This window comes from Alosa sapidissima, chromosome 10, assembly GCF_018492685.1.
Source record: "Alosa sapidissima isolate fAloSap1 chromosome 10, fAloSap1.pri, whole genome shotgun sequence".
In the NCBI taxonomy this organism is placed as follows: domain Eukaryota; kingdom Metazoa; phylum Chordata; class Actinopteri; order Clupeiformes; family Clupeidae; genus Alosa; species Alosa sapidissima.
Genome location: NC_055966.1, coordinates 36234647 through 36260159, shown reverse-complemented (window position 1 = coordinate 36260159; position 25513 = coordinate 36234647). Strand labels below are relative to the sequence as shown.

Sequence of the window (25513 nt, the reverse complement as noted above, 5' to 3'; positions counted from 1 at the left end):
CCTCAATTTGTTGTTTCCCTCTCAAACGTGATTGGATTGTGCAGGCGCCACTGATTGGGACAGCCTATCAGCAATCACCTTCAGCTTTCCGCCAAAGTCAACTCCATGGTCAGATTTAGATAAGAGACGAAACCATGGACGAAACAATGGTATGGTGTATGCATAACTTCATTTGTCTTCACCAGACACTTTGCTTTGTGTCTGCTTTGAATTTTGGTTAAAACAGGTCAAATAGTCATCGAGTAGTGCTAAATGTGCACTTTCAGTTCTCCTTGTGTGACAATTGCCACATTTCCCCTTTTGAAATACCATTTCCTTCATAATGTGGTTCACTCTAAGATTAATCTTAAGGCAAATGTTTCTTCTCAAAGGATTTGTTCAGATAAACATGAAGCAGCACACTAAGTTACTCGTCTAACTGCTTTGTAGCAGAAACTTTATTCATTTGCATGCAACAGCATGTTGGGTTTCCTGCGGGTAGTGTTCTGAAATAGTGCAGCCATCTAGTGACAAGTTAGAGATAGATAGATAGATAGATAGATAGATAGATAGATAGATAGATACTTTATTGATCCTCAAGGGGAAATTCAAGGGTCTCAGTAGCATACAGAAATAACACACAACATGCACTTACAGAGTAGGTGTCCAGTTAAATCAGGTGTCCAGTTAAATCTACTATGTGCCTTGAAATCACTGTCTTGCCCTCAGCATGACAAAATGGCTTTACAAAGATCTGAAAAATGTCTGTGAAAAAGCAACACTAAAACAAAAGACTAGTTGTATAATATGGCTAGGTTAGTTCATATTTGCTAATGAGGGGAATCTCTAAATAGTTTTTGTTGTTTATTTACAGTGTGTTTGCATGTGGAGACTAAAGTATAACGTTGCTGTACAATTTCAATGGTATAGATGTGATTGGTTGCATAGTTTGGAGTTGTTTACATAAAATTAATTTATCTATGAAATATGAGATGTGCTTATTGTCTATAGTTTGTTATCACGTTCAGTCATATCTGAAATGAATGACGTCAACTATGGAGGAGAACCTACATAATCCCTGATCACCATCTTATTCTCCTGCAGGACAGGCTGCGAAGGGAGAATGCTCCCATCATGGTAACCCCAGACTGCTGGGCACCAAATCCCGAAAGCGGAAGGTTATTGGTGTGATTTGTCCGTCTGCCTGTATGCAGGATTAGAAAATCACAAAAAAAACTACTGGCACAGTTTCAAAACATACACACAATCAACACAACATCACATTCAAGTTAGCAGAAACCCTCAGATGTTTTGCAAAATGAAGTCAAAACTATACATTTATCAAAACCCTGTGTTGTCTTATCACAAACACATCCATCAAATGGTCTGATTATGTTTGAATCAGTTACACACTAATGTAGGCCTACTCAGTGCAAAACACATTGGACAAACCATGTTTTCGTAGGATAGGCCTGTGCTTGCATTTGAATTGAGATATTCTTCAAGTAGGATTAGAGCTATACAAGAATATACCGCCCAAACACAACACAAAAGGCCAGACCTTTACTTGAGCACTTTTTTTCTCTCCACATTGTGAAGTACTCAAAACATCTACAGTGCGTATGGAAAGTATTCACAGCGCTTAATTTTTTCCACATTTTGTTAATTTTTAGACTCATCTTAGAATGCATTCAATTCCTTTTTTCCTCATCAGTCTACACACAATACTCCAACACTCCAATACTCCAAAACAAAACAGACGTTTGGAGTGTTTTGTACATTTCTAAAAAATAAAAGACAGAAATATCCCATTTACATAGGTATTCAGAGCCTTTGTCATGACGCTTGTTCAATTGAGCTCTGGTGCATTCTATCAATGGTCCTTGAGATGCTTCTACAACTTGATTGGAGTCCACCTGTGCCTATATGAATTCACTGGACATTATTAGGAGAGGCACACATCTCTTCATATAAGGTCCAAGGCACGAGGTTGAGAGAATTGTCCGTAGACCTGTGAGACAGGGTCGTGTGAAGACTCAAATCTGCGGAAGGATACATTGAAAGTGCCCAAGAGTACAGTAGCCTCCATCATTCTCAAATGGAAAGGTTTGGAACAACCAACAGTCTTCCTACATCTGGCTGCTCAGCCAAACTGAGTAATCCGGGATGAAGGGCCTTGGTCAGACAAGTAACCAAGGATCCAATAGTCACCACGATTGACATTCAAAGTTTCTTTGAAAGGAAAGCGTAAAGGACAAACACCAGTGCAGCTCAGTGCCTGGTTTCTTCCACACACGCTGTTGGGAATTGAGGCCAAATAGTTCAGTCTTCGTTTCATCAGACCAGATGATTTTACTTCTCATGGTCTGAGAGTCGTTCAGGTGCTTTTTGGCAAACTCCCGGCAAAAATGGCTTCCATCTGGCCACTCTACCATAAAGGCCTGATTGGTGGTGTGCTGCACTGATGATGGTCCTTCTTTACACTTCTCTCATCTTCTCAAAGGAACTCTGGATCTCATTCACTTCATAATATGGCAGTGAAAGAGCAGTGAAACATTTGTAGATACAAAAAAGGTCAAACAAATTAAATTAAAAACAGCATCCTTTCATAGACCCTGAATATATGTGGACACTTCTGCATAGGCCTACATTTGGTCCTAGTCTTTGCCTGCTCCTATCTCCTCCTCATCCTATCCATCTGCCTCTACAGGGTTTCCTTCCATTTCTGTTGTTGACAAGGGCTCACCTGTTGCCAGTGTTTAGGACGGACTGTTTTTCACATGAAGTAATTAACAAAGGATGTTGGCATATTTGTCAGATTTCAGTACACAAGGTGTATTCTGTTCTGAGATCCCAGTAAGAATGTATGCATACCAATAACACCCCAGTGCCCGTGCCAGTGTGCATGAGAGCATGTGCAGGGTGATTCTGTTAACTGACATGTGTACATTTCCTGTCGTTGTCATTGGTTGAACTTTTGACAGGAAGGACAGGTAGTTAAGAGAAATGGGAAGGGGGCTATTCAGTGATTTTATCACAATATCAGTTAATAAAATGGTAGTAGAGTGTCTTTTGGATTAGCCAGTACATTGAACGATGCTTTATTTCATTTGGTGTGTTTGATCAAAACACACTCTTGAAGACATAGCCTACACATTTCAAAGCCATTTAGGTAAATAATGACAAAGATGGGTTCTGGATTCTTTTCCATATGATGGCCTGGCTTGCTGCAAGGGGAATGGATGAGACTAGGAAGGGCTGCCAAGAAGAAAATGGTAGAAAGGAATGCGTGCATGGCCCCATACGGGACCAACCTTCCGAATAATGCCAGTGTTTTCTGAACACATGTGCAGTATAGTTAGTATGATATACAAAAGTCAATACTGTTGTGAAACAGTAGTGCATGGTCAGTCATGGCTATTTCGTCGACTAACCCGCTGTGGATGAGTTTATGAGTCAGTATGTAATAGATCTTGAGACCTTTGCATGCAACTCATGTGACGATACATTTTTGGAGGAGTTGCTATGACTCACAATCGAAAACTCTCCTCCTCTTAACCTCCCATCTCCAAACACTTATAAATTATGCGCGCTCTAAGTACGCGCACTCTGTCTCGCTCTGTGGCAGACGCAAGGAACGGTTTTAATCAGACGTCAGTTGCTTTGACTTGCCACCAGACTGACCTATATCCGTTTCCTGAACTTGGGATATCTGTGGACCAGTCCCCATTTGGCTAGGTCTGTCACGTTGGACGGCAGCGCAACAGTTTGCTGTGTTTTGTTACGAAGCTATGGCCCAGACAAAGATGTTGGGACATATGCTAGTCGCCATCTGGCTTGGTGCTTTGGCCAGTGCTTCGAGCGGTATGTAGTAATATGTTTTTATATGCTCTTTAGTGCACATTTTCCGTTGGCCTTTTTTGTTTTCATTCGATAGGTCAGTCCTATAAATAATTCTTCTAGGCTACAACATGGCTCATGTTACATGTTACAACTGACTGATTATCTACTCATAACTTTAATGTTTACATTTTGCCCGGCCACTGACATTTCTTATGCTTAGCGGAATACTGCAATAATTATTAATTATCTGTCCTTATCTATGTTTTTGTTTTAGTCTACTGAGAAATTGTCATGTTATGATTCCCGGCCTCGCTCGCTGTTCTACCAGGATACTTTTGCTGTTATATAACGTATTTCGCAGATGTAAAATAGACTATTTCACATGTTCATCTCCAGATGTTGAAGACATGGGTCAGAGGGAGGCAACGTTTGACATGAGTGAACTACTTGGAGCAGGTTAGTTGTGTGCATGTTGAGGATATATGACAGGATATGACGAAGACGGAGGATATTTACAAGACTGCTACCTTACAGACCTGCCACTTGAGTGTTAAAATGTCTCAGAGGACAGATTGTGATCATTCAGCTCTCCACTTTGCAACAAGTATTTGTTTTAAATAGGTTTATTATGATAGCTTAACTTTTGACATTTGATTAAATGCAACTATTGATCCCAAGACTACCAGAGCAAGAATATCTAAAAAGCATAGGACAGACAAAAACTATTTGACTCAATATCATCCTCTTCTAGGCCGCAGTGACCCCAACCCAGACATGTCCCAGAGAGAGGTTACATTTGATCTGGCCGATATTTGGGGTCTGGAAGGTACTAATTGTTTCACTTTTGTCATATTTCTATACATCCTATTTTATCTTTGTATGATATAATTTGGGTGGACATAATTATTAGAAATTGTCTGATAGCTCTATATTAGAAGAATGTGAAAAGAAATCAGTTTGAGGTGCTGGGGGAATATGACAATGAATGTTGGGAAGCACTGAACCTTGAGTTCTCTTGGGGGGGGTTGACTCTGCATGCTGGTATCAGATTTTAGCTAGGACAACTGCAGTGTTGCAGAGCTAAGATTGTTCCTCCAAAAGCTTGACAAAAGCATCCACTCTTTTCCCTTAGACACAGACAACCTGATGCAAAAGGAGGTAACCTTTGATCTACCTGACTTCCTGAAGGAGAAAGGTAGGTACTATGATGAGACAACTTCAAGGAGTGTCAGGAGAAATGACTACTTTCCATAATGACAGGTCTTAACTGTAGCTAAAATAAAACAAAACAAAAATAGCTCATGTGAGATGAGTACAACGGTATGCTGGAGTTTCGGACACAGCCACATTGTGTAACTATGTGTGTGTGTGTGTGTGTGTGTGTTTGCTTGTGTAACTGTGTGTGTTTGCTTGTTCTTAGTTTCCAACTACTCTGGCCCAGACACAACACAGAGGGAGATAACAGATGAGTTTGAAGTGGATCTCCCCCCTAGAGGTAGACACCATCATGTGATTCTGAGAATTGGATCCGACAACGAGCCTGAGCATCATTACTAAATATGGTCCTCTCTCTCTCTCCTTCCTTCTCCCTCTCTCACAGGTCCTGGTCAGTTTGGCCCCCGTGGCTATGCACCACCTCGTGTTCCATTCCCCCCTGGTCGCCCCACGTCTGACAACATCCAGGCAATTTGCCTCCATGGCAGTGGGCGACCGCGGTACCCTCCAGGTGCACTGCCTCATACTGGCTTTGGCCACCTGTCCCGCCAAGCTGATGCCATTCACCGCACCGAGGGCTGGTACAGTCAGCAGTGCTGTCAGGGCAGCTGGCAACAGAACATACACAGGACCTTGTGCTGCGCTCATCAGGCAGTGAGTAATGGTGGAAACATGCACACAGATATGCACACACACGCACACACGCACACACACACACACACACACACACGCACACGCACACGCACACGCACACACACACACACACACGCGCGCACACACGCACACGCACACACACGCACACGCACGCACGCACACGCACACACACGCACACACGCACACACACACACACACACACACACACACAACACACACACATGCACACACACACACACACAACACACACAAACACAAACACACGCACGCACGCACGCACGCACGCACGCACGCACGCACGCACGCACGCACACACACACACACACACACACAACACACACACATGCACACACACACACACACAACACACACAAACACAAACACACGCACGCACGCACGCACGCACGCACACACACACACACACACACACGCATAAACACACACACACACACACACGCGCATAAACCCGAAATAGTCTTTGGAGATTTGATTTAAAGGTGAGTTGAAAATATAATGGTACAATTCAGGAAAAGGAAATAGAGTACATGTAATTTATGTTTTTTAGGTAACTTGTGCAGCAAAATACATATGGTAAATCCTTCATTGGTCATAGACCTTCATCTTATGTGAACAGATAACAAGCTATGTTAGATGTTACAGTGCCCTGCATCTTGGCCTTCCTAATGTGTTCCTGTGATCTGGCACATTAATCGCCCTCCTCCTGGTTCATAGCCAATCAGGATTCTTGTTTTCTTCATTGTTTTGGCCTGTTTATGAGACAGTCAGAGGAAACAGCTGGTGAGCCTGCTTCTTATCAGCTGACGGGTTGCTATGCCAGCACTGTGGAAATCCAGACCAAATACCATGTTGTTAGTCGCTTTGGCTAAAAAAGCGTCAGCCAAATGTAATGTAATGTAATGTAATGTAAATAGCTCAGTAATGAAGGCTGAGATATTGAGTTTTTTTTGTTGGTTTATCAGTCTGCTTTGTCCAGTTGTCTTTATGCTTTGAGGGCACTTTTTCATGACTTTTACCCAAATAGCGATACTTTTCCAGGTCTGGGAAACAGTATTTTATCATTACAGACTTTCCAGATGGAAAACCATTGGTATGTCGGTAAAAATCATGCAAAAGTCTGGAAGGTTGCTTATAGTAATAGTGTAAAAAGTACCCAAGGTCATAACCTCAACAAAACATTTTAGAAAAAAACAAGCATCCTTAAAAATAACAACCAGCATAGAAAAAATGTGGAAAATGTCTTTCTGAAAAGGTCAAGAGACACAAACACAGGGACAATTAAACACACATCCCACACACACACTTACAAACACTTTGTGTGGTGTCTGACAGTGGAAGAAGGCCCTTGAAGAGTTTTGCGAAGATGAGTTCAAGGTGAAGACGAGACACTATCACTGCTGTAAGCTGCGGGCCCAAGCCAGGTTGAACTGCTTTCAGAGAGAGGCCCCCAATCCCACCTACAAGTCTACCACACGTTACTATGGACCTGAACTCCTGCCTAGGGGTTCAGCCTTCACCTTCACCAACAACTGCAACAGGTCAGAGAACCAGAGAGAGAATGAGAGAGAATGAGAGGGAGGGAGAGGGAGGGAGAGAAGAGAGAGAGAGACAAAGAGAGAGAAAGAGGGGGGGGGGTAGCTGGACAAAAGGAGAAAATACTGACTTTATGATCGAGAGCTGATGAGTGGGGTAGAGTGGCATGGGGGATGACTAAGAACAGTGAACAAACTGAGGTTGCTAAGGATGGGTGTAAACAAACTGAGGTTGCTAAGGATGGGTGTAAACAATGGGAGAAAGAGGAGGTGAAAGTCAAGAACTTAGACATCAGCATGTTGAAGCACCATAGAGATTATGCAAGTGAGATGACTATATTAGAAAAAAAATGAAAATATCTGTATTTATATGTAAATGCATTCTTGTGAAGCACACAGTGTGAGGGCAGAACAGGAGTAACTGGCCAAGCAATGCTTTATGATGGTGATGTGTTGTGGGATGAACATGTATGGCTTCATATCCAGATTCGACGCAAGGCACTCTGCCGCCGCTGCTCCACGGGCCCTGAGACGAGAATCATCCGTCCCAGACATTAGCTTTCCACCCGGCCGACCCACCTCCTCCAACATCAAGTGGGTCTGTAAGCTGCGGAAACTGCGACCACGCTATGTCGCCAGCTGCCTGCCTCGCGGCGGCTACGGATGGTTAGCCCGTCAGTCTAAAGCCATCAACCGCCTTGAGAGAGGCCTGAAGCGCTGCTGCAAGGGGAAAAAGGAAGTGCTGGCCTGTGCTGATGAGAAGGTATGATAATAACAATACACTACTACTACTACTAGCTAATGCTAATACTTTTGTAGTACCTTTATTAACCTGTATATATTATACCTATATATACCCTTTATTAACCTATATATATTATACCTATATATATATATATATATATATATATATATATATATATATATATATATATATATATATATATATATGGTTATGGTTATGGATTTAGCAGACGCCTTTGTCCAAAGCGACACATAAATACAAAACAACATACTAATATTTAAAATTGAACAGGGAACAGATTAAAATGTAGGTCAAATATAGTAAGGAGAATAGTTGTAGTACACAATAATCAATTCAAGCAATAGCCTAATAAAAAGCAATGTAAAAAAGGGGAAAGGCAATAATAAAACAATAATGTCAATTCAATCAATAATATAAAAACAATGACATGCTAAGACTACATTAAGGAGAATATCAATAATAAACAATAATGTCAAAATAATTAACAGCCCAATTAAAATAAAACAACATTATATAAACCATAACGCATAAGCGCTTAAACAACTAAGTATATGTTGAATAGGAATGTCTTTAGACCCCTCTTAAACGACCCAAAACTACCACAGGAACGGATATATTAATAATATATATAATATAATATATATATATATATATATTGTTGAGCTTTGTAGATATATATATGTATTGTAGATGCTTTCTTTTAGCAAACCCTTTCATCCAAAGAAACCCTTGTCACGGGTTACGTAAACACCGGGTCCTGAACACAGGTCTCCAGAGCATAATGGAACAATCCTCTGAACCACCATCAAGTGTCCCAGTCAGGACCAGAAGTGTAGGAGTCAGAGGCGAGATGAGCTTGCAGTGATTTTACTCAGATGAAAAAATCAAAGTCCACAACCAAAACATAAGGCAGTTTCTCCATTGTCCATTAATAACCCACAAACAAGGCAGATTGTCAAAGTCCATTAGCCAAGCAAATGAAGAGTTTGGTTCCAAAACACTATATCCTCCATTTTAATGAAATTTCATGAATCTTTTTTTTACATTTTGTTTTCCAAGTCATTTCAGTAGAACTGTAATTGGGTATGGTTTGATTCTTTGATCCTACTCAATCAAAACAACACAATTGCAATTTTATTGATATTACTGAAAATACACAATTAAATTACATACCTTTTTAATGTTTTTAAAAATGGAGATATAGCGTTTTGGAACCACTCTTCATATAATCCACAAATAAAGCAATCTCAGTCAATCAGACAGGCAAAAGGTCCAAAAAAGAACAAAGAAGGTAACAGGCCAGAATTCTTTGTTACCAATACCAGGAAATCAGAAGTCTTTGAATACCCAAACCAATGAACCACTGAGTAAATAAACACACAGGTGAAATCAATCAATCAATTACAGCAAATTAAGACATCACAAATAACACAAAAGGTACAAATGAGTACCCTGGAAATCCAGAGTTCTTGCGAGAGCACAATGGAATTGTCTCTGCGAGATACTCTGGCAATGAGCAATGATGCGCGTTACTTTTATCCCTTGCATCCCGGGGAACCAGCTAAACTGATGAAGACAGCGCTGCAACGTTGGAGGACAGTAAATATTGGTCGTAGTGTTATCCGATTGCGTCGAAGTCCGGAATCATTCAGAGTAAATTGGTCTAGTGTTATCCAATTGCGTGCAGTGAGATTTTCAAATACATGCTTGTTGCCGCCCCTCTGGCCCCATTCGTGGCCAGACCCTTAATCATTCTAGATTACCAGGGTCTGGATTTTCCAGGCTAACAAATGAGGCCATCGAGTGGCAAAAGACAGTCACTACATTGGAAAATAGTCCACACGACCCGACAGCACTTGTAACTTTTAATCCGTTTGTCTGATCTTTGAGCCTTAGCCACAGGCGACCAGCCTTGTGTGTGAGAGTCTTTCACTGATGTCTCCTATACTGACTATTTTGTGTCTTTGTGTCTAAAAGAATAACTATGTATAATGATTCATTCTTTTTAACTTAAAACATGTCAGAAGTATATTTGAAGATTTGTTCCTCCTTTGTGCATCAAGTGTTACATATTATGCCTAAAATGTTTAATGTCCAATTTAAGCCACCTTTCTGAAATGGATAAGGCCTTGTCTATCCATAAACATAAATATGAATGGGGGTTGTCAGTAAGCTAAACTCTTTCCTGCTTGTGGGAAGTTTTACAAATGCCAGCCATTGTTTTCATGGGAAAATTCCTTTCATGGGAACAGGGCATGTTTTTGTAATTATAATGGAAATTATTTTTTTGGGGAAAGGTTAGGTATGACTCACCACAGTTATTGCAGAAAGAAATCCTGTTGGGGCAGTTACAGGGGCATGTTGAAACTCATTCATTTTCTCTACACATGTATGTCTGCATTGGTTGAGATATTCCAGTCTGTTTTGAAACAGAGGTGTACTCTGTCTGAATGAATACTACTGTGCTTTGACAAAGACATTTCATAGTAAATCTACATTTACATTACACGTGATAATGACTCCGGTTATACAGAAGGACATTCCGTAGATTGTCCATCAGATTGTATGCATTTTGGAGGATCGCTTTGCTCTTAGCAGTTATAAAAGATTGAGCTTTGATAGCAGTGTTTCTGTGTTTGTATGCATTTTTGTGTGTATTTCTTTGAAATTTGTATTTGTTTGAAGCAGGGGTTCTCAAACTTTTGTGGGCCAGGGACCCCTTATGGAGTGGAAAATTCTCCAAGGACCCCTCATAATCGCAACACATAAAACTTAAGTTAATCATGTAACTGTATAGCCTTTTTTCTGTTAGATGTTTATGTTACTTTAAAAACATAGAGTGCTAATACCACAAAAGTCATGTTAGCAAACTTTAACAGTATGTAGGATTTTTGTTGTTTCTTTGTCAAATAGGCCTATTGTGTTGAACACATAGTGTTTGCTTCACATAACTTTAATTTTGTTGGCGGTTAATTAATAGTAAAGTGTTTTGACGTATTGATGTAACGTATCAGCAGATCAATTGGGCAAATACTGATACTGTAGCATTTTTCACCATATAAGACAATTTCATATTTTGTAGCAAACTTTGTCAGGGACCCCCTGACAATGTGCTGCGGACCCCTGGGAGTCCCCGGACCCCACTTTGAGAACCAATGGTTTGAAGGATAATGCAGCATCTCGTTTTGGAGAGGATCCTCTAAAAGGGGATCCTCTATTGGGGTCCTCCACAGTAATGTGTGTGAGCATGAATGTTAACTTCACTGGATCTGATAACTACAACACAGTGTACTCTAAATGTAAATGTTATCACTATGTTGCATTCAGGTCCAAGTGCCTCCTGTCACTCTTCACTGTCCTATCTGATTAAAGGCAAAAAGCCCTAAAATGAGCTTAAAAAACTAATATCCTTCCTCTCTCTGCTCTCTGTTCTGTTCCTTTCCTCCCTTCTTCTCTGTGGTTTGTAGTGGAGAGAGGAGATGAACCGTTTCTGCCAGGATGAGCACGGTGTGAAGACCAAACACTACGAGTGCTGCAGGCTGCCAGCGGGAGACGAGCGCCTCTCCTGCCTCTCCTCCAAAGCGCCCCATCCAGATTACCAAGCTGAACTGTTGCAGAGGGCATCTAACAGAGTCCCTCCACATCTTCAACTTGTCTGTGAAACACACAAGATCCTCAAGAAGTGAGATATTTTGACAGAAAATGCATGATCTATGAGAGGGTGTCTCTGTATCGAGCTTAATATATGTTCACAAGACTCTTAATGATGGCTGCTGTGGAACAAATATTTGGAAATAGAATTTTAGTCCTAATTTTATTCAATAGTGCTGAATTGGCACTTTCAGTTCTCGTTTTCGTGATGGCAACATCTTGTTGTTCATGTTTCACTGTCTCACTGAGATTATAGAGAATGTGTTTTCACAAAGGATATGACTCATAGACAAACATGACAATAGCACTGTAAACAACTGGTGTGACTGCTTTGCAGGTTACAGGGTAAGGTTCCCGTGGCCAGTGTTGTGAAAAAGTGCTGCCACCTTGTGCAAGAACAGAGACATGCATGTTTGCAGGACACGGTAAGTAGTGCATCAACCCTGTGTCTTGCATTTAGCAAACAGCCAACAATGTTGTTTTATATATGGATGTGGAAAGCTCCAGTGATAGGGAAGAACACTGAAGAACAATAGACTAATCATACATGATACTTTTTTGATGTTTGCAACAGCAGACGTCAACACTTCTTCTCAATATGTTGTTTATTTACTGTCTATTTTAAAATGTTGGCTTCAACACTGAAGATATATTTATTTTCAGCGCAGTGTAGCTCAGCTAGCCTACATTTCAGGAAAGCTATGGGTGTGTTTCCCAGGAAGGAATTTGTATATAATGTCAGCCCTCTCTAACAGCGCACTCTCATACATTTATCAATATCTAAAATGAAGTTGATAATCATCTGAATTAAAATGTTGTATTTTCCCTGACTGCCATTTTGTTTTTCTTGCAGCTGGACAGCCTGCAAAGGGAGAAATGCTCAGAAAAACCTCTCTCTCCTATGGTAACCCCAGACTGCTGTGGACCAAATCCCACCAAATGTTTCTCGGATTTGCTGCTGAAGTCCATCAAAGAGGCTGCAGAAACTCCAAGTTTCAAGAGAAGAAGGTGTCCTCTGGTCCATATTTGATTCCCTATGTCCTGCCATCCTCTTCTCTCTGGAGATGAAGTGTTGATTTATTTTAAGAGGACATCAGAAACGCTGGAGTAAAACGAATTCAGGAGCCTATGAAATATGATACTTGCCACTGACACACTGCAATTTATATTTTATACTACTTTTGTACACTTTGAAATTATATTTCTGTTATATTTTAGGTATATCATACACAATTACATTTGAGGTTTGTAAACAATTATTCAAGGCTATTTCAAAATGCAAGGCCAGTTCATTTCAGTAGGCCTAGGCTTTCACCTTTTCACAAATAAATACAACATTTACCTACTTTCAAAAACATGAGCAACAAAGACCTCTCTTCAAACTATCAGAAAGATGTTGTTACTTTGTCTTTTAGTGTTGTTGTTGGCATAACCACTAGTTCTTAGGCTACTTGCAAATTTGATTAAAAATTACAAAATAGGCACTGTAGGCCTAAGCAACATTCCTAACTTTGTTGTAAGGTGTGGTATAGTCTAGCCTAGTGAGTCTTTGGAATTTAAATGTTCATGAATGACAAATAAAGTTTTTTTTTTTTTTTTACTGACAGTAGGCCTAGTCATCTTTCATGCTTCTCTCTCATTTATTTTTGAATAGTAGGCAGCCTGGCACTGTTGCACTGTTGACTTTACTTTAATTACTCTTTCTGCTGTTAAAGAATGCATTACGTATGCTGCTGCTGAGACCTTGAATTTCCCCTGGAGATCAATAAAGTATCTATCTATCTATCTATCTAGCCTATGATGATGCAGTTTATAGTTTATGGGTGTAGGTCTACCATGACCATTTTATTCCAGGCCAAGTCCCGTCTTGTGATTACCCTTTGAATTATGAGAAGTAGGCTACAACAGGTAAGGCTAGCAGCTATTCATGGTGATATGTGTCATAGGCTATTGATTTAGTTTAGGTTAGCCCACTCTGAATAATCTAAATTCAAGTCATGTCTTCAAGTGGTTTTGTCCGTAGGCTAGCCTATATTTTTAAACAACGAAACAGACAGTTTGCAAACAAAAACTCCACAAACTTAGTACGCCAGTGACACTGGAAAACTTTCAGTGAGGGAAGGGTTAAATTACACTGAATGGTCGGGGTGTAGGCTAGTCGGCGAGCGGGATCTGCGCTACAGAAAAGCGTAGAAGTCTGGTCAACAGTGTGGGAAGCTAAGTCAAAGCAAAATGGCGACAGCCGGTGCAGCTGACTCGGGCTCGACTGCTCCTACAGGTAAATAAAGGAACAAAAGGATCACATTCATATGTAGACCTACAGTAAGGAAAGAATGCAAGATGTCATTTGTCTTTTAACGTTACACTACGACTAACTATTACTTTTGGAAGAACACGACGCGTACAGAGCTAACGTTATGTGCTGGTTTCGGTCGTTAGTATGCTAGTCAGGTGGTTAGCAAATCTTTGCGTTTATTTTATAGGTAGCACAGCGGTTAGCTAGCTAGTTTTTCGTTTTACAATGGTAACATTAGCGATAAATATTTTGATGTCTGGGGAACGTAGTCAGCAAACGTTATCTCTTTAAAATCTGTGACCACATAGCGATAGCTGGTTGTTGTGTACTATATTAGTAATTAGCTGTTGATGACTGTCCGAACTCGGCTGGTAAGCAAAGTTTCGCATTAACAGTTAGCTTGGCTAATGTTTTGTTTACCGATAACTGCTGTTCATAATAGCTAGGAATTCCCTTGCCAAGCAAGTAATGTCGTTTAAAATGCAAGTTTAGAGTTAACGCTAGCCAAAAGGTTATCCTATTTCTATTGTTTACTCGGTCATGTCTAAGCTAACGTTAACGTTATGCTGTTATGTTAACGTTAAGTTACATGTAACGTTAGTTGCTAGCTGTCGCTAACTTTGATATCGCTTAACATGCGTTAACTAGCAATTACGCTGGTTTAGGCATGTTTGGCAGTCTGATACGTAGTAAATGTTAATAGACATACTGGACATGTTGTCTTTTCCCTTTTGATTTATTGCTAACTTGAAAGGTTTGATTCAAGTTATCAAACTAGCTGCTCTTGTTTGCTAAATCGGCCAATTAACGCTAACGTATCGTTATGGTTCGTTGAGGCAGAGATGCTAGCCAAGGATTAGTTCAGGTATAACTACACACATATATATATATATATATATATATATATATATATGTGTGTGATAGTATATGTATCTATGGTATAACTATGGCTACACCAATTAACTTAAACCAAATGTAGCTCCAGCTAACGTCGCGTATTTCAATTGGGGTTACAAATGCAAACCAACCAAAACGTGTCTAGCTTTCTGTGTTAATTTGCTATTGCTCTCGGGTACGATAGAGTAACATTGTCAATCGAGTGTCGTTAGCGAACATAGTTAACCTTGTATAGGGTGACAGCAGATTTTGAAAAATATTATTTAATTGAACCTCAACAAGCTTCCTTCTAGTATTATTTTCTGTAAACTGCCACGTTTGGCATTCGGAGCATGTGGAATCAACATCCAAGCAGCAGGGTCTTGGTCTTGTACTGTGACAAACATCTATAGTGACAAACACTAACGTTACGGCGTAAACATCAGCTTTTCCCACCAATCTGTCAATGCCATTCTATCAGCTATGTTGGTTTTTTTTGTGTGATTTGTTACATACGTAAAATACGTTTTCTCTAGCACAATGCAACACCAGTTAGCCAGTGTATGTTTGGATCTACTCAAATGAGCAGTCAGACTGCTGACTCTCATTCCATTCTTTCAAAGTTAATGACTTGTCACGAAGATCATATCAGCTGGATTCAGATTTGCCAAATGACTTAACTAGCCAATCAGAAGTGCCGTTTGTCATAATGCATTTTCTGAACAACCAGATTCATATTTTGGCCATGTCTATCACCTGTTATCCATCTTCTTGACCGAGTATGTGGCTATTTGTGATGTCATTCAGGACGTATAGTTGTTTTGATTCTGGTCTCCCATCATTTCCAGAGGGCAAGCATTGGCTAGAAATTTCCTCAAGCTAAGAATGGTTGCCATCTGTGAATTGAGAGATATATTTTTAAGTGCACCAGACATTCAGTGCAGTGGTTAGATGGGAAGTTATGGCTCATCAAGACACTCCCTGTAGCTAAGAATGACTGTCCACGGGCTGCTGTGGATACCTTGTAAAAATAACAGTAGGGTGCTTTATGGCAACCTAAACTTGGTGGACACTTGGGCAAATGCGCGTGCACACACACACTCGCATACCTATCTATCTCAGTCCAATATTTCTGTTAATCAATCCAATGTTTAATCTCTGACACATGCTTAGTAGACTTGGGAGGTTTCAGTGCTTAGTCATCACTAATAGGGATTTGCACAATGTAAATGGTACGGCATCGGTATCAGCAGATATGAAATTCCTGCATATTATACCTGCACAATCGACACAATCTATTAGAGTTTCAGAGGAAACCTACTTATAGTTTCATGATCTAAGCCTACATTTTTATTTGAAAATGTCATGCGTCACATTGCATATTTTACATCTACACCATGCTTCAATGAATTCCTTATTTTTCATGGGAGTCTATATTTCTTATACAAGTATACATTTAAGGTAGAATGAATAATAGTGATAAGTGTTGTACCTGTATCTTCAACAACTGGACCTAGGCCATTACAATAAGAGTAATATCTCAATTCAAATTCAGGAGGTCCTTAAAGGAAATAAAAATTGGCATCAACCAATGAAAATATAAGCAGAAATCCAATATTGTGTATCCTGCAGACTGCAGCTTTCTTAGTTCTATATTCACACTGTATGCCTTCTACGCACACATACACACACGCGCGCATAGATAGACACAAGATGTAATCTGCTTCTATATATAAAGGATAAAATGGGTCGAGAAGCAGCACACTTTTCATCTCCCTGATGGAAAATGTGTGGATGACCCATTATTACTTTCACACACACAGGCTTACTAAAACTGACATTTGATTGACATTTCCTGCCATCCAAACAAATAAGCCTATGTGAATATGTGTGTGTTGTCCTTCATGCAGACTGCACATTAGTGTAAAGTAGTTTTTTGGCAGATTGTTTACGTGAGGAGTTTGGTCCAGGAATATGCTGGCAGGGATGCTTTTAATTCCTTGCCGTGCTGGTTGTTAGCCTATATACCTCACCAAGTTTGAATTGGAAGTCGAAGGAGGTCTTTCTGAGGTGGATAAGTATTCTGTGTGTCTGTATGGCCAAGACGGAATTATATTACTGTGTGTGTGTGTGTGTGTGTGTGTGTATATTTTGGCAGCTGATTTATTTTGGTTACTGTTTTGTTGACATTGTCGACTTCATCAGTGCTTTCAAACGATATGAAGCCAGAGAGCCATTGCTGAACAGAGATGGTTGTTTGGCAGAAGGACATTACCTTCTGTTTAGGTTCAACCACTTTTCTCTCCATGAATATATAGTCTACTAGCCTGATTCAGTATTATTCCTGACGTTGTCCGGTGTCACCCCATGCTGCTCTTTCCCAGACCCGAGGACCCCCTTCTGGAGGATGCTGGTCTCCCGGGCCTCTCTCGGAGGTACATGCATGGTCCTGCTGTGCTGTGTGCTCTGCTGTGATAGACACAAGTGTGTTCTCAGTACGGAACACGCATAGCTTCACTTTGAGGTTGGATACTGCCCTACCATGCCCAAATAGGGCTTTGTTATGAGTTATTTGCTTTAGACTTTTAATGCTTCAAATGAGTGCTGTCATGGCATACCCAGCTCATATCCTTTTCCAGATGAAGTACTATTGTGGTTTAAGTGGTTGGGCTAGCCTGTATGTTGAATTGCTGGACACGGAGCTTGGCACGTCAATCCTGTGCCCTCTGCATTAATTGGCTACATGTTATCGCGGCGGTTACCACTCCTTGGGCGCACATATGCACCCTTGGCATTCTAGAACACAGTCATTGTGGGCGCATATATGCACCGTTGGCAGTAAACAGGTTAAGTGGTTGGGATTGCCTATGTAGAATTGCTGGACACGGAGCTTGGTATGTTCATCCTGTGCCCTCTGTAGTAACCAGAACTGCATCAATGCAGCGTGCAGCGCTGTTCTCGTGTAGATAAGTTATGTCATGGACAGCCGAGGCAGTTGGATGACGACTCAAGGCTAGTGCTTGTCCTTGGGTTAACTTTGCCCCCAATCGCCCACCTGAGCTGGGTAGCTTCTGCGCAGCCTGATTCGCCTCCCCTGCGAAAATAGCCGTTGCCATGGGTTACACAGCCAGAAAGGGGGTTGTTTGGCAGGTAGGCGGCACAGGAGTGAGCTGAAATCTCTTGCTTGGCTGTCCGGCTTGTTTGTGTGTATGTGTCTACGTTTGCGTACGTGTGCCTGCCCTTTTTAAGCTGCCAGGCATACTTTATGTTGTCAGATATCCTCATGTGTTTGTTATGGCTGGTGCAGATTCTGATGGCTCACTTGAGCAATACCGTCTGTCTCTGACTCTGTGTTTGAGTGGTCTTTTTTTAACATGTTGTGCGTCATGGTGTTTTTAATCAGACATATTCAGCCGTACTGCTGTCTGCATGTAAATTTATCTTGTCGTCCTGGCCAGTTTTCAACCTTGTTGTATTTCTTTCTGTTCATACCCATGTGCATGACTAAGATATCTTCTTGATCGGTAGCAATTATGGCTTTTTTTGGAGGTGTGTGTGGAAAGGAGAGGAGAATGGGGTCAGGGTGGGATTGCGTGCGCTGCCGACACGTCTGCCGAGCTGTTGCCTCCATACTTAGTTCTGTCTCAGCCCACACACACTCCAGACACAGGGCCACTCTGTTGTAATATTAGCCTAAAGTCATTTCAGTGGGTGCCCAGGAATGTACCTACAACACACACACAAAAGCACACCTTCAGACTTTAAACTCTTTCCTATTGAAACAGAAGCATGTTAATCGTTATCATGCACGTGTGTGTCTATCGTTGATGTGCGCAGTAACAACACACACACTCTTTGGTCTGCTTGTGATTGTCCAGCGTGTAGTTTTGATGCAGGTGTCAGACAGCGAGACTGCCTTTCAGTGACCTGCAGACATGTTGCTCACATTTGTGTGTTGCAGCCTCCACAGACTGCAGCAGAAGTCTGCCTTCTGAATCACAATCAGCAAGCCTACGTACCAGGAATGAAGGCGTGTGTGTGTGTGTGTGTGTGTGTGTGTGTGTCTCTGACTGCTGTGTCTAGGGTGGAGAGTGTAGCCTCTCTCTCTCTCTGTCACACACACACACACAATCTTTCTCCCTCACACTCTCTTTCTCTGAGACACATGCACATACCTGCTAAGGTCTCTTCCAACCAGAGCAGCAGAGAGTAGCTAATCAATAGAGCTCCACTGCTCATGCTGCTGATGTTGCTCTGTGGTACTCCACTGCTCATGCTGCTGATGTTGCTCTGTGGTACTTCCCTTTCTCTGCTATTTTGGCTCTTCTTATATTCTGTCTTAGTACCTTTTTTAGGTGAAGGGTTTTAAAGCCTGTGTGTGTTTACCATCACCAAATAAGCCAATGTAGCCTGTCTGGAATGGAATGTGAGTGTACTGCAGCCTGTACTGATTAGGGCTGAAACGATGGCAAAAACCCTGCCTCGAAGCCTCGTTAAATTCCTATGAAGCGCACTATACACGCAGGAATTTGAGTTCAGGAAGCACACCACTAGCGCGTGAATCTTGATAGGCTACATTCTGAATTTAGCTGGCGCGATGGCAGAGTCAAGATGTCCATAAATGGCAGAGAATGTCTAAAGTTTTCAAGTAAAGTTTTGGGATCTTTACATACTCAAAAAGGAAAAGAACACAAGCATCTGAACCGAAAACATCCACTCCATGCTGTTTCACCAAGCGTCAATAAAGTAGGCTATCTACCCTATCTGCGTAGCCTATAGCCTACAATGATGTTGGCTGATTTTAATCACATACTATATTTGTAGTGATGTCGTGATATACCGGTAATGTTTAGCTTTGATGTTTTTAAGTAGTAAGCTTAATAACCCCTTCTTATACACACATATGCACCCTCATCTTCCCTCACGCACCGCACGCGTACACACACAGGTTGCTAGGTTACCATAGCAAATAGGCTCACCCCAGAAATAATTTTTTAGTAGCCTAATGGTAAAATTATTTGTTAGTAACCTAATGGTAGGCTATTTTTTTTTAGTAGCCTAATGGTAAAATTATTTGTTAGTAGCCTAATGGCAAATGCTGCAGGTGTAGAAATCTACATAAAACAGATATTTACTTTGATGTCAGGTCTAGATTACAGCATGAAACTTGTGCATATTAATACATTACATTGCTTTCCCTCTTCTCCCTCCCAGCACTTCACAACATAGTATGGACAGCTTTGTTCATGCACAAGAGGCTGCAATTTTACAGAGCGCATTTTGAACATTATTTAATTGTCGGCACTGGCACTTATAAACACTAAATAGGTAAATTGCAATAAATGGGCTTAGTCTTGGAGCCAAATGTTGGAGTTAGAATAAATACATCTGTGCCAATTGATTATTTTACAGCCATGTCATTTTCGTTATGCATTATTTGTTTTGGCTGTTTAAAAATGCATCGATTCATCGATCGATAAAGTGCTCGATTACAAAAAGAATCGATAGCTGCAGCCCTAGTACTGATAATATTATGGTGTTGATTGTTCTTCTCAACAGCAAAGACATGAAAGATCTTTAAGTTTTTCATTATTATCATGCACTGTTTGGACCAGTGTACAATATATAGATGCCATGAAACTCATATTCTCCTCTCCTCTCCTCTCCCTCTAGGGGCCAGTGGATCCCGGAAGTTGGCCTCACCTGAGGTGAGTCAAAGGGCATCTATGAAGAATGGACAGTGTGTTGTATACGTACACACTTAAGTAAAACACCAGTGACAACCCCGTCTCCTTCCACACACACGCTATACGTACACACTTGAGCTTAAACCAGTCCCCTTCCACACACACGCTATACGTACACACTTGAGCTTAAACCAGTCCCCTTCCACACACACGCGCGCGCGCTATACGCACACACTTGAGCTTAAACCCGTCCCCTTCCACACACACACACACACACACACACACACACGCTATACGTACACACTTGAACTCACGTGTGTCTAAACTTGATTTCTGCTTGAAACAAGCAGCTGTTTGTAGTTTGTAGCAGAGTGGAAGTCAATGTTGTGGGCGTATGTGGTCTGTGCTTGGTGCTCCAGACAGAGGTGAAAACCACAGTATGGCTCATCGCCCTGAGATGGGCTGCAGTCACACAGAAGCTCTCACTTTCACTGTGCCCAGCCAATATGAGCTTCACACCTACAGTGTGTGTGTATGTGTGTGTTGTGTGTGTTGTGTCCCCTGTGGGTTAGGGTGGGGTGTGGACGGAAAGCAGGCACTGTGTGTGTGTGTGTGTGTGTGTGTGAGAGAGAGGTAAAGACCAAAACTCGCAGTGTGCCATCTATGTTACTCACTCACTCTAGGGTTGGGCGATGTCGCTTAAATTGGCATTGACGATGTGTAAAGTAAAACATTGTGATGGACGATGATATCATGGGGGGGGGGGGGGGTTAGTGTGGTAAACACTAATTAATTAGCCTATAGCCTAGCTATGTCTGTACAGAAATACATTTATAATGTTCTACATACAAAAATAAAAAATATATTATTTAGGCTATACGGCCTGATGAAAGTGGACAGCTAAGAGAGACATACTGACCAGGCTACCGAAGTTGTTTGGAAGATCTGCTCCAAGAAAATTGTTGTGAAAGACAGATAGACACTTGCGTGTGCACCAACCAGCGGAATATTACACATTGCCAGCCTTCGCTGGGCCCAGCAAAAAAAAAAGCTACTATCGTGGTCACTCATTTAAAATCTTAGTACAATGCAGCATCCCACGTTATCAGGCTACCGGCTATGCTGATATGAGGGCGGCGGGAAGTGAAGGTAAAGAGGCTATATATAGGAGGGCGAAGTAAAAACACTTTTGCAAATAACCAATCCCGATTACCACTCCGCTGCTGTCTGGGACTTTTGCTAAACGCATGAAATACAAGCCTTACAGTGAAAGACAAATAGGCTACCTTCTGATCCTATAATTAACAAAAGAAATTGTTTATTTTAACACAGAGGAGAAGGACGCATTTGGCACAAATATTTGAGCGCTAGAATGTCCTAGTCGTAGCCTAACAATAACAAATCTATATTTTCTGCTAAAACATTAGGCTACCTATTACGTCCAATGTAGGCTATAGGCCTGCGAGACATGTAGGCTACAAAAAGACAATTAGGCTACGCATTCACGTCATTGTCAGGAATTATTTGAATAAGAGGGTAGACTAATAAGTCTTTTATTTTACAAGACGGTAGACTAATACGTGATAACTGTTTGGTTGACAGCCTTTAAAGTAGGCTCAATTTAATTTTCAGGGAAAGGTTTTTTTATGTTTTAGCCTGTTACAGCAGGAATTAGTGACTGGCATGTGGGGGCGTGGCATCACCATGGTTGCTTTCCATCGTGATGCCTGTCAACCATCACGATGGATGATGATATCGTCCATCGGCTGAACCCTAACTCACTCTTGACCTATTTCTCCTCCTCCTCCTCCTCCTCCTCCTCCTCCTCCTCCTCCTCCTCCTCCTCTTCCCTCTCCTCTTCCCTCTCCTCCTCCTCCTCCTCCTCCTCCTCCTCCTCTCCAGGCTCCGGGCTCCTCAGGCACCTCCCAGACCTTGAAGAAAACCATCGGACACAGGGGGGTGGACCCCACTGGAGAGACCACCTACAAAAAGGTCAGCATAAGGTCACACACCACAGGATTCAGAGAGGGGGGGGGGGGGCGGCAACGGCACAATCAAGGGGGACTTTGGGCAGGGGCTGTTTGCTGGGTGTAGAATGGCAGGCCCCAATACTGTGCTGACCAGGGTACACTCTGTTTTATGACCGCAGTTGTTTCTGAGTAGTTTAACATTTCTTAGACTCCAGTGTGACATACATATTGTCGTATGTCATTTAAAGGGCATTCAATTAAACATATCCTCTGTTAGTGGGGGAAAATATTGTATGGATTTGATATTCGGCAGTATGTTTGATGCTTCACTTGGTTTTCAGAGATGTTTGCACCTCCCTGTTTTCCTCAACGTATATATATAGCTGTATCCATTTATCCTTTAACCTGATCAGTTCAACATGGACAGTCATCTCTGTTAACATATAGCTGTATCCATTTATCCTTTAACCTGATCAGTTCAACATGGACAGTCATCTCTGTTAACATATAGCTGTATCCATTTATCCTTTAACTTGATCAGTTCAACATGGACAGTCATCTCTGTTAACATATAGCTGTATCCATTTATCCTTTAACTTGATCAGTTCAACATGGACAGTCATCTCTGTTAACATATAGCTGTATCCATTTATCCTTTAACTTGATCAGTTCAACATGGACAGTCATCTCTGTTAACATATAGCTGTATCCATTTATCCTTTAACTTGATCAGTTCAACATGGACAGTCATCTCTGTTAACATATAGCTGTATCCATTTATCCTTTAACTTGATCAGTTCAACATGGACAGTCATCTCTGTTAACATATAGCTGTATCCATTTATCCTTTAACTTGATCAGTTCAACATGGACAGTCATCTCTGTTAACATATAGCTGTATCCATTTATCCTTTAACTTGATCAGTTCAACATGGACAGTTTGCAGAGCTGAAAACAGCAGGCAGAAGACCTGGTTACCTTTGCTGTAGGCATAAAAGTGTGTGAGACCTGGTTACCTTTGCTGTAGGCATAAAAGTGTGTGAGACCTGGTTACCTTTGCTGTAGGCATAAAAGTGTGTGAGACCTGGTTACCTTTGCTGTAGGCATAAAAGTGTGTGAGACCTGGTTACCTTTGCTGTAGGCATAAAAGTGTGTGAGACCTGGTTACCTTTGCTGTAGGCATAAAAGTGTGTGAGACGTGGTTACCTTTGCTGTAGGCATAAAAGTGTGTGATTGTGAAGCCCAACCTGCAGATCAGTCAGAGAAGAGATGGGCTTTCCAGAAACAGAGTCCTTGCAGTGGGTTGGATGGGTTAAGAGGTCTGGTATGACTAGCAGATTGTAAATGCATGGTGTCAAACAATTGCAACATGGTGTTTTGTGTACAACTTAGATGTACATGACAAGTAAGCATATATATAAGACTCTTTTTACACAACTGTCTGCAATTATCATCTATGAGACTCCACCAAGATTTAAGTGCTTTCATATTTTGCTCAAGTACCCCAACTCCACCATATTGCACAGCTAGCTAGCCATTTAGGCAGTTAAATGCAATTAAAAGTCCTCAGGGATGCTGTTTAGTGAATATATTATAAATTGAACCTAGGTGGTGCCTTCTAAACGCCTTCTTTAACAAGTCCCCAATGTCTGCAAACTGTCATCTTAGACTGACAATACTATGTGCAACCTCTTGCACACAGTCTTTGTACTTTATACAGAATGGGGAGTAGTTTCTGTGTAATTCTCTGGGCCTTTATACAGAGTGGGGAGTAGTTTCTGTGTAATTCTCTGGGCCTTGCTGGATGTGGCAGGCTGTGGCCAGTATGTTCTTTCTGCTGCTTCCTACACAACAGACTTTGTTTTGGAGGATCTTCTAGTTCCTTCCGTTATGAAAAGGGAAACTTTCAATTACAATTTTTTTTTTACAAGGACAGGATATTATTAGTTTGCCTGCTGTAGTAAACTCATTGTGTGTCCATTGGTGTGAACAGGCACTGAGACAGCCTTTCCTTCTCCTGCTTGAAGATCGGGCTTGGCTGCCATGGAAATCAATGTTGACTTTTGTTGAGTCTCGAGAATGTCGTTTCTAAGCAGCACCGAGTGTAATCCACCACCAAAGATGACGCTGGTCCCCATTATTAAATCAATGTATCATCATTTAAAAAAAAACAAAAAAAAACACCGCAACTTCTCTAAGAGGATGACTCATACATCTGTTTCCCGATCTTTCAACACCCATAATGCATCATTCATACCTACTCATCAGATCACCCTCTCCCCATCTTTTCACTTCCTCCTTCTGTCCCAGCATCGCCCGCCCCCCCCCCGCCTCCGTCTCTGAGCTTCCGTGCTGCCCTCCTCGCCATGGTGCAGATTAGGTCATCCCACGTTGCCCCGTATGGGCTGGGTGCTGTGTCCATGGTGCAGATTAGGTCATCCCACGTTGCCCCGTATGGGCTGGGTGCTGTGTCCATGGTGTCTGTTCTGCCTGGGTGAACTACACTGAGCTGCACAAGAGCTCCTAAGCAGCATCTGTGAATGTTAATCAAGTATCGTTATTAAGTGTGTGTGCTGCTGTGTGTATTATTGCCCTTAATTTCCGTCTGTGTCTGTCTGTCTGTCCGTCCGTCTGTCTATCTGTCCGTCTAGACGACCTCCTCCGCTCTGAAGGGGGCGATCCAGCTGGGCATCACGTACACCGTGGGCAGTCTCAGTCAGAAGGCCGAGCGAGATGTGCTCATGCAGGACTTTGTCGTCGTAGAGAGCATCTTCTTTCCCAGGTCAGTTCAGATTTGTGTGTGTGTGTGTGTGTGTGTGTGTGGATGTAAGGAAGGACACAAACCTGTAATGTACATACTGTCTGTGAAGGCTACAAATGCGGTGGGGGAACCCAAATATGTATATGCCAAAGACACACATGCAGAATGATTTTGATGACATTGCCTGAGTAAAGACAGGTGAACAGGATGTTCATCCTTTTTTTTCCGTGGGAATGACTCCATCGAATCAGGAAACGGACTCATG

General features: G+C 41.6%; 2 protein-coding genes across 4 annotated transcripts in view; both read left to right on the top strand.

Moving 5' to 3' along the window:
- Nucleotides 1-3584: 3584 nt before the first annotated feature.
- On the top strand, nt 3585-13264 carry ecm1b (extracellular matrix protein 1b). The gene is made up of 11 exons (XM_042106809.1): nt 3585-3843; nt 4219-4278; nt 4574-4648; nt 4955-5017; nt 5243-5317; nt 5423-5691; nt 7042-7247; nt 7728-8004; nt 11475-11689; nt 11996-12083; nt 12512-13264. The coding sequence occupies exons 1-11, from the start codon at nt 3771-3773 to the stop codon at nt 12686-12688; spliced, it is 1578 nt and encodes a 525-aa protein (XP_041962743.1). The 5' UTR covers nt 3585-3770; the 3' UTR covers nt 12689-13264.
- Nucleotides 13265-13809: 545 nt separating this feature from the next.
- LOC121720557 (phosphatidylinositol 4-phosphate 5-kinase type-1 alpha-like) overlaps nt 13810-25513 on the top strand; it is a 22836-nt gene continuing 11132 nt past the window's right edge. The window contains exons 1-5 of one of the 3 annotated variants that reach the window (XM_042106804.1): nt 13810-13936; nt 17215-17265; nt 20504-20538; nt 22420-22509; nt 25139-25269. In XM_042106804.1, the coding sequence (XP_041962738.1) occupies nt 13891-13936; nt 17215-17265; nt 20504-20538; nt 22420-22509; nt 25139-25269 (353 nt within the window). In that variant the 5' untranslated portion in view covers nt 13810-13890. Of the gene's footprint in view, nt 13937-14252; nt 14326-17214; nt 17266-20503; nt 20539-22419; nt 22510-25138; nt 25270-25513 lie in introns of those variants that run through there. The other 2 variants (XM_042106805.1, XM_042106806.1) reach the window with 2 other exon arrangements.